This window comes from Chiloscyllium punctatum, chromosome 16 (assembly GCF_047496795.1).
Source record: "Chiloscyllium punctatum isolate Juve2018m chromosome 16, sChiPun1.3, whole genome shotgun sequence".
Lineage (NCBI taxonomy): Eukaryota > Metazoa > Chordata > Chondrichthyes > Orectolobiformes > Hemiscylliidae > Chiloscyllium > Chiloscyllium punctatum.
In genome coordinates this window covers 10,340,138-10,352,250 of record NC_092754.1, presented here as the reverse complement: position 1 = coordinate 10,352,250, position 12,113 = coordinate 10,340,138, and the positions used below count along the sequence as shown (strand labels likewise).

The window sequence follows — 12,113 nt, the reverse complement described above, 5'->3', positions numbered from 1 at the left end:
TGATTAGTAAGGGGATTGAGGGCTGCAGGAAGAAGGCAGGAGAATGAAGCTGAGAAACATGTCAACCATGGTTGACTGGTGAACAAGACTTGATGGGCTGACTAACCATGAATCTATCTATTTCAAGGTTTGTGTAAAGATTTGTAGCTTGGGTGCCAGTTGCCGTGGTTGTGGGTATATTCGCCAAGCTAGGAAGTTGATTTGAAGACGTTTCATCTTCTGTCTTGGTGACATCTTCAGTGCTTTGGAGCCTCCTGTGAAGCGCTGTGTCTTCTGGAATTTATTTGGTTCTGTTCCTACTGCCAACAATAGTAGGACAAGCTAAACAGCCAGAGAATTTGAGGAGCATGGCACTCATCCATGGATTCCATCAACAAAAACATTGACCTCGACCCAATATAGTGACCGCAACAACAAACAACCCGAAGCAGCAGGAACAGAACCAAATAAATTCCAGCAGACACAGCACAGCCTTGAGGATGTCACCGAGACAGGGAATGAAACATCTGCAAATCAACTTCCCAGCTCGGTGAACATACCCACAACTACATCAAAGTATCTATTTCTCTGGGTGGGTTGAGAGTTGGTATGGATTCAATGGGTCGAATGGCCTGCTTTCACACTGCAGAGATTCTATGATTCCCATAGTGTGAGAATCATGCTTCAGCCCATCAAGTCCACACTCATCCTGAGAAGAGTAACCCACCCAGACACATTACTTTACACTTCCCCTGACTAATGCACCTAACCTATGGGCAATTTAGCAAATCACCTAACCTGCACAAGTTTGGATTGTGGGAGGAAACCACAGCACCCAGAGGGGGCTCATGCAGACACAGGGAGAATGTGCAAACTCCACACAGACAGTCGCCCGAGGCTGGGACCGAACCTGGGTCCCTGGCACTGTGAGGCAGCAATGCTAACCACTGAACCACTGTGCTTCCCTGAAGAAGAAGAATGATTTTGCTACCTGTTGTGAGAAGTAGAACTTTGTTTACTGTCTTGCCTTAATTGCCAAAGGTTGTTACCTGAAAACCCACTGTCACACTCACAGTGGAACATCTCTGCTTCCTTTACGTGGCACTTGCCATTATTCTTACATGGGTTGTTTTGACAGGGGTTATTCCCACACTCGCCAACACCACTGCCATACAGGACATCACTGCCTGTTTCCTCAAGGTCGTAGACCAGATTATTGACGTCCAGCAGGCGGATACAGCCCTTCAGTCCTTTCTTTGCTGCTGTTCTCTCTGTAACACTGGAAAAATAGGAGGAATTTTTGTGAAACATAAGAATTGTTTCAGGTGATTGACACAATGAGAAACAGAAGGTCAGGTATTTAACAATCCAAATCAAAATACAGAGGATGCTGAATAAAATCCAAATAAAACACCATGAAACAGTTGACTGGACAGACAAGGGATAAAGCAGAGTTCATATTTCAGACTGCTGAGTTTTCACCAGAATTGATCAACCTGAAATTTTAATCCTCTTTCTCCTTCCAGAGGTACTACCTGACAGGCTGAGTTTTATACCGGCTGTAACTTTACTCAAAATTCATGCAGGAAGCTCTATTCTCATCACTCTTCCATGTTGTGTTCCTTGGTGACTTGGCTTGCAAATTCAATCAGGGAACATATAGACATGTATACCTCAGGAAAGAACCAGCTCCTCTGCCTGATCTGTGCCAGTCTGTCTGTACTATTGATCTCACATCTTTATCTTGGAGAAAAAAAACAATCTAGAAAGGTCCTCTTATCCACTGCCATCCAGTAATTGCTAATTATTCATCAGTGCAGGTGGTCAGGTTAGTGGTTCCAGTAATTCTGGGATACGAACACTCCTCCAGATACTCCATGTGCTTTTTTTGATCCCTATTCCTTTTCCTAATTTCACCTCTTGTTGAGTTTCCATTACGACCTCCCCCTCACCGTACTTAAACAATTGGAAAAAGCATCAGTTTCATCTTCTTACACTCCAACCTCAAAGTATTTAAAGCCAAACCTAATTTCTTCTGAAGTTTTCATCTCTGCTCCCACTGAGGAAGTGACGGCCTAGTGGTATGATCACTAGACTATTAATCCAGAGGCCCAGGTCATGGTCTGAAGATACGGATTGGAATCCTGCTATGGCAGGAATGTGAAACCAAGAATCTAATGATGGCTGTGAAACTTGTTGATTGTTGGGGAACTAACACCTTTAGAGGAAAGAGACCATTCAGCCCAGTAAATCTAAACTGATCCTCAGAAGAACATCTCACCCAAATACAGTTTCACCCACATCCTATCCCTGCACTTACAATGGATAACCCACTTGGCCTACACTACGGGCAATTTAGCAAGTCCAATCCAACCAACCCGTACAGCTTTGGACTGTAGGAGGAAACTGGAGCACCTGCTGGAAACCTGTGTTGATATGAGGAGAACATACAAACTCCACACAGACAGTCATTCAAGGCCAGAATCAAGGCCAGATCCCTGGCACTGTGAGGGAGTAGTGCGAACCATTGTACCATCATGCCACCCTTTAGGGAAGGAAATCTGTCATCCTTACCTGGTCTGGCCTACATGTGACTCTAGACCCACAGCAATGTGGTCTACTCTTAATTGCCCTCTGGACAATCGAGGATGGTCAATAAATGCTGGCCTAGCCAGTGACACCAGTATCCCATGCGCAAATCAAGAAAATGGAATCTTCCTCCAACAGAGGGCCAAATTCCTGATTTCAGGAATTCCGTCTCCATTGGAACTCAGTCCTTCCCCATGCCCCAAAACCTCTTGACACTTTAACCCATCTAGACTGTGTTGTTGAGAACCAGCAGTGTGACATCAGATTGCTTATCTTCTCTACTTCCCTCCCTCATTCTATCCTGTCGCCCTCTGAACTCTATTCTCTCAGGTTCACTCATGACATTGACAGTAAAGCTGTGTGGAGCAGTACAGCAGAAAACAACCTTAACCAAGCACAAGCTGAACACCAACTCTCCTCTTTCCTCCTGTTCCCCTCCCACCAACAAACATCAAGCCACTCCAGCAAAGGGTTTTACAATGCTCAGCAAAGTATTACGTTATTGAATCACTAGAAACAGGAAGGGGAAACAAGTTGAGGCTTGCACACCCCAACACGCCATAGAAAAGGTCTACACATTCCCAGATGCTTTTACAGGCCTGGACTGAGTTAGAATATCCAAACTATAAGAGACCATAGAAAATGTCACATCAACCACAGTGATACTCAGCAGCAGCTTATCTGTTACGCAATACTTTTGAAGGGTAGGCACAGATGTAATGTAGGAAATTTGGGAACTCAAATTTGTTTATCGAAGTACCGTTGGTTGTGCTATAATGTGGCAGTTCCATTCTCATGCAATCCCATGTTAAGAAATTTGTGTTAATAGCAGGACCATTTAAACTAATGGGGTTGGAATCATATCATAACCAACACACGCTTTAAATGTTCATGCTTTAGAAATGGTGTCCCCAATTCGTTAATCGCGTTACAGCGAATCCGCATTAACGAAACGCGTGTTATAGCGGAATGACCTGTACTACAAACAATATTGTGATAACCAGCGATAGGCGCCCCATTCTTCACTGAAGTAATGTCATTGATTCCTATACATCCATCATAAGAAGCCAGATAGGGTTTCAGTTTAACGTCTCATCCGATCAACAAGTGTTTCTGGAGTTGTGGGGACAACATGCAGTTACACAGTGAATTCAAGCAACAGGGCATTCTGAATGGAAATGCTACCTCCTGGGGGGGTCATAGAAAACACTTACAGTGCCATTTCATCCTCTGGGGCCCCTCCCAGGAACAGGTCAGTGTCCAGGTTTAGTCCATCAGTTCCATCAGGACTTTGCCCAAGCACATGTGGTTCACCGTCCACTGATAGCATTCCATTACGTCGGTTACGGTTCACAACCACTTGGTGCCATTTCCCAGGCTCTATCAGTGTTTTACTGATGATGATGCCAGTTCCAGAGCCAGTGTTGAACCTGTAGGGATTCAGAATGAAGCAAATTGACAAATACGCAAAAAACAGTCATAGGTTGAAAATCCAGGATCAACCTGCAACTCAACTCAGAGATGGTTTACTCAGACATCCCATGCAGTTGCTGCCTTGCAACGTTTATCAACTTGATATCAAATTCCCTTAGCTAGTTAATAAGAGCTACTGCTGACTTTTGCCAGCCTCAGATCTGCAACAGTTAATAACAAGAGCAACAATTTCAAGAAATTTCCCAAATAAGTGTAAGGAAAATGAACACTGAGCAAGAAAGGGAGAGGTTGAAAACATTGACCGATATCATGAAGAAAGAAATTGGTTTTGAGGAAGTTGTTAAAAGGTTCAGAGAGAGATGGAGAGTTTCATGTCACTGTTGTGACCTCTCTTATTTCTCCCCTGGGCTATACATGATGACGTGAAGGGTGTCAACATGGGAGGGATGAAAAGTAAATATCATTCTGAACCTCTGTGAAATTCACTAGCCAACACAATTACTGTTGTTCCAACTGAAGGAAAAATGCATTTGGAATATGTTCAAAGTTTTTAAACTGTTGAGAGATATTGATAAGATGAATTCAAGCAGGGTTCTTTAAAGTGCTGTAATAAAAGGCACAAATACAAACTTGCTCCATAAAATTAAATTGTTGCCTTTCCTTTCCTATAAGCAGTACATATCTAGAACAGACTCTGAAGAATGAGGGATGAATGAATGCCTGGATATAAAATAGGCTGATCGTTAGAAAGATAAACCTGTTCATGTAGGAACAAAAGAACAATACCAGGAAAGTCAAAGGTGAGAAAAGATAATATGGTCCATTGAGACTCATCCAATTAGTATCTTAAATCTCCCAGCATACCATCCAGTTATATTTTAAACAGGCCAGATGTTTTTGCCTTTTCTGCCATCTGGTAGATTATTAAAAACATTTATTACAACATTCAGATCATTAAATACTTTGAAATGGCTTGGCTCTGATGTTCTGAGACCACAGTAAAAATTAATCTGTAGTATTCCAGTGTTAGAAGCAAAATAATATATACAGTGTAATTTTTACAACAAAGCCTTGAGAATAAAGGGTTGACATTTCAAGGGCCAAGATAAATTTCTTTATATTCCTATTTGAAAACCTAATAGGGCCACCCAACATATAGGGATCCAGTGGAATATGTGCGTAATATATATGGTTACAATGGAATTTGCATCTTTACAATGCAAAGGGAGTGGTCTGCTTAAATCATGCTTTACATTATTTTAAAATGATCAAAATCAATAACTAGAAACTGAACCAATTTATTTAAGCAATTTGCTTCTTTTCACAGGAATGTAGTCTTACCTGAGCTCCACATGGCCCCTCACAAGGGCAAGAGAGATGAAGTCTTTGCCTTTCTTCTGTCCGTTGTACAGCAGTAAGCCATCCAGGTCAGACGCACGGAATTCTAGATTAATACGTACTGTGTAGTAAGCCTTCATTGTCTTAAATGCCAGGTAGGACTTGCCTCCAAACTCAGGTAAATGGTATACGATTGCTGTATAAAACAAAGCAGATCTTAACAGCGTTCAAGTATTAGCAATGACTGTGATTTCTGAAAATTACTTACAATAACTTGATGAACCAAATAGTTAACATTTAAAAAAGAGACTTTAAAAGATTTTACATACCAGTTACTACTAAAAGAAATGGAGATACATTTTTGTTTTGTTTTTAATTTTTTGCTTTCATTCTAAAATCTAGAATCTGTTTTGAAGATTACTCTTTTTTGCAATAATCCTCAATGCAAAAACTATAAGAATTACACATGCCAATTGGCTGCCAAATGTGTGTGTTGTGAACATTGCATTAATGACATGTTCCGTCATTTAGCTGTCCAACATCTAAAGCATACTTTACAATTTGATAAGTTTGTTTATTCCTTATCTCCTTGACTTCTCTCAAACCAAGAACAGTGGTGATATAGTGAACACAGACTAAATTACACACTCTGGGAGATTTAGAATTCTGATACAGAAAAACATTGCTCCAATTTCTTTACAGCTCACAAAAAAGATTATCGTGTGCTCAAATGAAAAGGCATTTACTGTAAAAGTTGCGAATTGTATGTGACAACATTAAATAGGCAACCTCTGAAGTAGCATCGCAGCTCAACGAGAATTTCAGTCCAAAAATACAATTGATGATAATGAGATGAATCAGTATGGATACCATTTCAGCAAAACAAAAAAAAATTAGTAGGTTAGCGAGCATCGAGTTTGTCGAGGGCAAGTACCTGATGAGGTCAAAGTGTATGGAAAATGACAATAAGACATAGTTCAATTGCAGCATATTCAAAATGTATAAATTTATTTACCTACTAACCACAGAAGAAAACACAAAGGGGCAAAGGGTGCCATTAAATGGAATTGAAAAATGTGCAGGTCTGTGGGGGGAGTACAAGAGTTGGACTAATTGAATCTCTCTTTGAAACAGTGGCACAGATGTCACTCAATTAGATTAATGCTTTTTTTTACTTACAAGATAAACAAAATGCTAACATTTGGTTCACTTAGTAAAATAAAATTAACTCATCAAAGGTTCTGGTTAGTCTCTGTTTTTCTATGGCTTCTCAACAACATTGACAAGAAAAAAAAGGGCTACACCTTTTGCACACTGAGCTAAGATGCACCACACTAACACAGTCGGGACTAGGGATACTGGAGAGTGGAAAGGGGACACAGGTTTGTTGCAGAGGTCCCACAGGTTTGAATTCCTGATTTCAATTATACTGCCATTTGGAGGTAGTTCCCAAAGGTTCATCACGTTCCCACAAGAAGTGGGGAATACAGGAAGGTTTAGCTCCTCAGGCTGTCATGCAACTCTGCTGGCTGAATCTAGAAATTAGCAACTTCCCTAATCTTTGGGCCCAGACATGGCATTTAGAGAAACCAAGAAAATGAAAAGGGCTGTCTAATAAAATAATGCAAGTTGGCAAAGTCTCGAGTTCAAACATTGCTCTATGCTAAAGAAGCTGATTACAGCCAATACTCAGAACTCATCAAAGCTGAGGAATGTTGAGGCAGAGGTATGCAGAGTGAGAATGAGCATTCTTGCTTCCACAACAATAACAGACAAGATTGAACGTCTTTTCAGGAGATAATTCAATATTGTTCCGCCAAGCTGCCTCCCGTCATTAAAATAAAACAAGGAACTACAGATGCTGGAGATCTGAAACAAAAGTGAAAATTGCTGGAGAAACCCAGCAGTCTGGTAGCACTTATGGAGAGAGAAATAGAGTTAACATTAACTGGAGCTCTAAGAAGGGTCACCGCACTCAAAACATTAGCTCTGCTTCCTGTTCACAGGTGCTGCCAGACCAGCTGAGCTTCTCCAAGGATTCCTGCTTTTGCTTCCGATGCATGAACAAAGCTCATCAATGGTTAATAGTCACATTTACAAAATCCTCAAGGATCTTCAGAACTTGAGAGTAACCATCGTCAGCAGAAGAGATGAAAAACTGGGGAGAATCCACCTCTGGTAAAGAAAATATCTTATCCTTAAACACATTGTTGAGAGAAATTTAGACCCCATTATGGAGTTTTACAGTTCTTACTTTGCTCACAAACAGCTCCTCCCCTTCCAGCTGGGCAGCTGCAAGTGTAATCCTTCCCATCATCTTCACAAGTGCCTCCGTGGAGACAAGGGTGCAAATCACAAGGTTTGGAAAGGTAGACATCTGGCAGCTTGGCAGGAGTGTCCTTGGAGTGAAGGGGTCGCCTTGGGGTTGCTGCCTTTGTCGTGGTTGTCAGAGTCGTGGAAGTCCCTTCGGGCCGCCTAGTGGGAAAGTTCGGCCTCCTGGTGATTGCCCGTGGGAGGGTGACCAGTGTGGACGCTGTGGTTACCGGCACTGTTGTGGCTGCTGTGGTTGTGCTGGTGGTTGTGAACAGCACTGGTGCCAAATCTACAGTTAAAAAAAACAAAGAGGAAAACCTACATACAAACTGAATTAAACCACCTGGCCCCGTAATGTTTGGCAGCAGAATTAAAAACACCATGGTACATTGCATTTACATAAACCTGTCAGATGTTAATTATAACAACCACCTCCATTTATATATCACCTTTAATGTGCGAAGTATTCCATGTGGTTCTCTGGAGTGCTAGCAGACAAAAATTATAACACAATATTGTACATTTTAAAATTAAGAACGTGTTTTTCACATTTAATTTAGAGCCATCTATTATAATAATTTAGGGGAACTTCTGCAGTTTCCATTTCAAAACTCACGCTACATTCATTTATTGTCTGAACTGTAGATCCTCTGGGTAGGATAGAGATGCTCTACAAGAAGTAAGCCTCTTTATTACCCACATGATTTGATACAGAAAGGAAACAGGCAGCTGGTGTAATACTATCAGCTTGAAGATTAATAGTTCCTCAGTTTTTAAGGAGAAAAAAACTGACTGGATAAATGTACCTCCCTCGCCAGATATATTGGCAGAATAATTAAATCAGAACTGAGCTTCTGTCATTGGACTCAAAGTCTCAATTCTGCTTTCTCTCCACAGATGCTGCCAGACCTGCTGAGTTTCTCCAGCAATTTCTATTTTTGTTGCATTACCTGGGTCTCTGGATTAATAGTATCATGCTATTACCATTAGGCTGTTGCCTTCAGCAATGAACAAAGACTGAGGAACAAAACATACGCCTAATACAAAGGGAACACTGTTCAACTTATCATGTAGAGCCTGATTTTCTCTTTCTCACAGATTACTAAAACTTCAAATACCTGCACAGGTCGAGGATGCACCTTTCCTCTAGGTGACAACCTCAATAAATAATTTAGAGCCTGTGATCTCTGCAACACACGATTGTGAAATACAGCACAATATCCAAACTGACATGAAGTTGAGAGTCCTACCCACATTAAGGCTGCAATGCATCATTCATCTGAAAGACTGAGGGATGAAGATACCCAAGACGAAACAAAACACTGGGGCACATTGCCAGAGGAACTCAATTCAAAAGCAGAGAAGCTGCATGAAATATATGTAGGGGCCAAAATTCATCTCAAAACGAATGGTATTGGATTGGCTGACTTCCACACACAGCGCCTGATATTCAGTACCAGGGACTACATTGGTCAGACCAGATGTACAGCACCGCAATCAATTCTGCTCTCCGTATCATACATCAAATGTAAAGCAATGGTGAAAGAACTGAAAAGATTCACAAGAACAATCACAGAACTGAAATGCTATAACTATCTGAAAAGATTGACCAGTCTGAAGATCATTTTCTAACAGACACACTGACAGATGCCCCAACAGGGAGTTTTAAATTTATAAAGGGTTCTATACGATGGACACAGAGAGTGGAAGAGTTCAAAATCCATGAGATTAAATGTAAGTTAACAAATAACTCCAGTAGACAATTCAGGTTTAATGCTTCTCCTCAGAGAATGATGAGGATGTTGGATTTGCTACTCCACTATGTGGTTGGGGTGAATAGCATAGATGCATGTAAGGAAATTTAGGTTGAATTTAAGTGATAGAATTTTGGTTTTGATCTATATCGCTATTTCTTCATTGTCACTGTGTCAAATTCCTGGAACCCATTCCTCAACTGAAGTATGGGTGCACCTGACATCATGCAGACTGCTGCAGTCTACAGTGTGCTTTGGCATTCCCCTCCTCAAGTACAATTAGGAATGGGCAATAAACGTTCACATACAATCTACAAACAAATACTCGACACTGGTTTATAAGGAACAAAGTCGATGAAATAAGTAGATTAGATTCAGCATAGGCTTGTGTGGAACATAAATGGCATCAAAGGTAATGGTGTTGGAAGAGTTAATATTAGAGTTGCATTGAGCACTACTCAGTGGAGAAAGGGACCCTAGATAAAGCTAAGATGAAGACAGATGTGCCATCTCTGACTCCTGATAGTCTCTGTAATTAATAACATAGAAACTCAGAAACTCAGGAGTTGGTCATTCAGTCCTTTGGACCTGCTGTCTCCATTCAATATGATCATGGCTGATTCCTGCTTTCGCTGCATACTCCTTGATACATTAAAATATAAAAATGTATCAATCTCTTTCTAGAGCATACTCAGTGACCTGGTCTCCACAGTCTTCTGAGGTAGCAGATTCCACAGGCTCACTACCCTATGAGTGGTGAAGTGTTTCCACACCTTAGCCCAAAATGGCCGATCCCATATCCTGAGACTGTGACCCTTGTTTTAGACTCCCCAAGCAAGGGAAACAAGCTGCCTCCTTCTCACCTGTCTCTAACTCTAACCTTTAACTATACCCAGAAGGTGAGAGGAATCTTATTGTAAGGGAGATAGAGACAGAAACCATCAGAACAGTTAAGAAGTATTTACAAATGCACTTGTGATGGCGAGGCAGACAACACTATGGGCCAAGTGGTGGAATACGGGATGAGAACAGCTGTATGATTGTGTCCGTATCAGTCAAAAACAATGTGCTGTAAACCTCGATGAGGATTCTGGGTAATCCAAGATGGAGGACTGGAAAAATTTCTGGCTGTAACAGTTGCTCCTTTATTGAGGCATTTTAGGTGCTGGAAGTGATCTCCTTGAATCCCAGGAGCTGCAATTACTGTTTTATATGCTATTGCATTGCTTTGGAACTTTGGGAAAAAAAAGTCAAAACAAGAGCATTTTAAAAGGAAGAAGAACAGACAAAGGAAGCACATGGCGAGGTCAGTGCAGGAGAGAGAGAAATAAACTGACACAGCAGTGAACCTACACAGTTACTGCCTTTGCTCTTTTGAATTCATGTATCGCTGGACATCGGAGCGCGTCTGGGAAAATTAACAAACAGTGAAATTCACAACTGATCTTGGAGGAACTGTTTGGGCGAAGTTCACAGCACAGAAGCAGATAAGTGTTTTAAGTGTGACCTACAGAAAGTCTGCAGTAGTGAGTAGAGTGGGTTCTTTCTTGATTATATGTTTTTTCAGGTATGTCTCTTGATTAAACTTAAAATTTAAGCCATAACTATTAATTCAACCTGGGGCAGTGTTTTGTAGAGGAACAAGACGGTATTATTTTCTGGGTCTGTAGATTGTGAAGGAGCGAAAATGGACTTTAGTAGAGTGATATGCGCTTCTTGTCAGATGTGGGAGTTTAAAGAGAATTTAAGGGTTACTATGGATTATATCTGCAATAAATGCTGTTGGTTGTAAATCTTAGTAGATCGAATGGATCGGTTGGAGAGACAGTTTGAAGCGATGAGGAATTTGCAACAGCAACAGTATGTGATGGATGGCAGTTATAGGAAGGGGGGGAAAGTCTCAGATACAGTCACATAGATGGGTTAACTCCAGGAAAGGTAAGAGAGATAGGCAGCTAGTGCAGGAGTCTTCTGTGGCTATACCCATTTCAAACAAGTATGCTGTTTTGGAAAATGTAGGAGGTGATGGATTCTTAGGGGAACTTTGTATGAACAGCCAAGTTTCTGATATTGAGACTGGCTCTAATGCAATGTGGGATACGTCGGGTTCCAAGAGATAAATTGTGTTAGGGGACTCTCTAGTCCGAGGTACAGATGGACGTTTCTGTGACCAGCAGCGAAAAATCAGAATGGTGTGTTGCTTCCCTGGTGTCAGGATCAAGGATGTCTCAGAGAGAGTGCATAATGTTCTCAAGGGGAGAGGGACCAGCAAGATGTCATTGTCCACATTGGAACCAATGACAAATGAAGGGAAAAGATTGAGATTATGAAGGGAGATTACAGAGAGTTAGGCAGAAATTTAAAAAGGAGGTCCTCAAGAGTATTAATATCTGGATTACTCCCGGTGCTGCGAGCTAGTGAGGGAAGGAATAGGAGGATAGAGCAGATGAATGCATGGCTGAGGAGCTGGCGAATAGGAGAAGGATACACATTTTTAGATCATTGAAATCTCTTTTGGGGTAGACGTGACCTGCATTAAGAAGGACGGTTTGCACCTAAATTGGAAGGGGACTAATATGCCGACAGGGACATTTTGCTAGAGCTGCTTGGGAGGATTTTAAAAAGTGAGGGGGGGGGAGGTGGGACCCAGGGAGATAGTGAGGAAAGAGATCAATCTGAGACTGGTATAGTTGAGAACAGAGACAG

At 41.4% G+C, this 12,113-nt stretch overlaps 1 protein-coding gene across 9 annotated transcripts in view; it reads right to left on the bottom strand.

Annotated features, from left to right (window-relative positions):
* The window catches only part of agrn (agrin), a 513,439-nt gene that overhangs the window by 55,140 nt on the left and 446,186 nt on the right, over positions 1 to 12,113 (bottom strand). For all 9 annotated transcript variants that reach the window (XM_072586197.1, XM_072586199.1, XM_072586200.1 and 6 more), the window contains 4 exons: positions 7,595 to 7,942; positions 5,344 to 5,536; positions 3,783 to 3,998; positions 1,029 to 1,258 (listed from right to left, as the gene is read on the bottom strand). In XM_072586197.1, the coding sequence (XP_072442298.1) occupies positions 1,029 to 1,258; positions 3,783 to 3,998; positions 5,344 to 5,536; positions 7,595 to 7,942 (987 nt within the window). The remainder of the gene's footprint in view (positions 1 to 1,028; positions 1,259 to 3,782; positions 3,999 to 5,343; positions 5,537 to 7,594; positions 7,943 to 12,113) is intronic.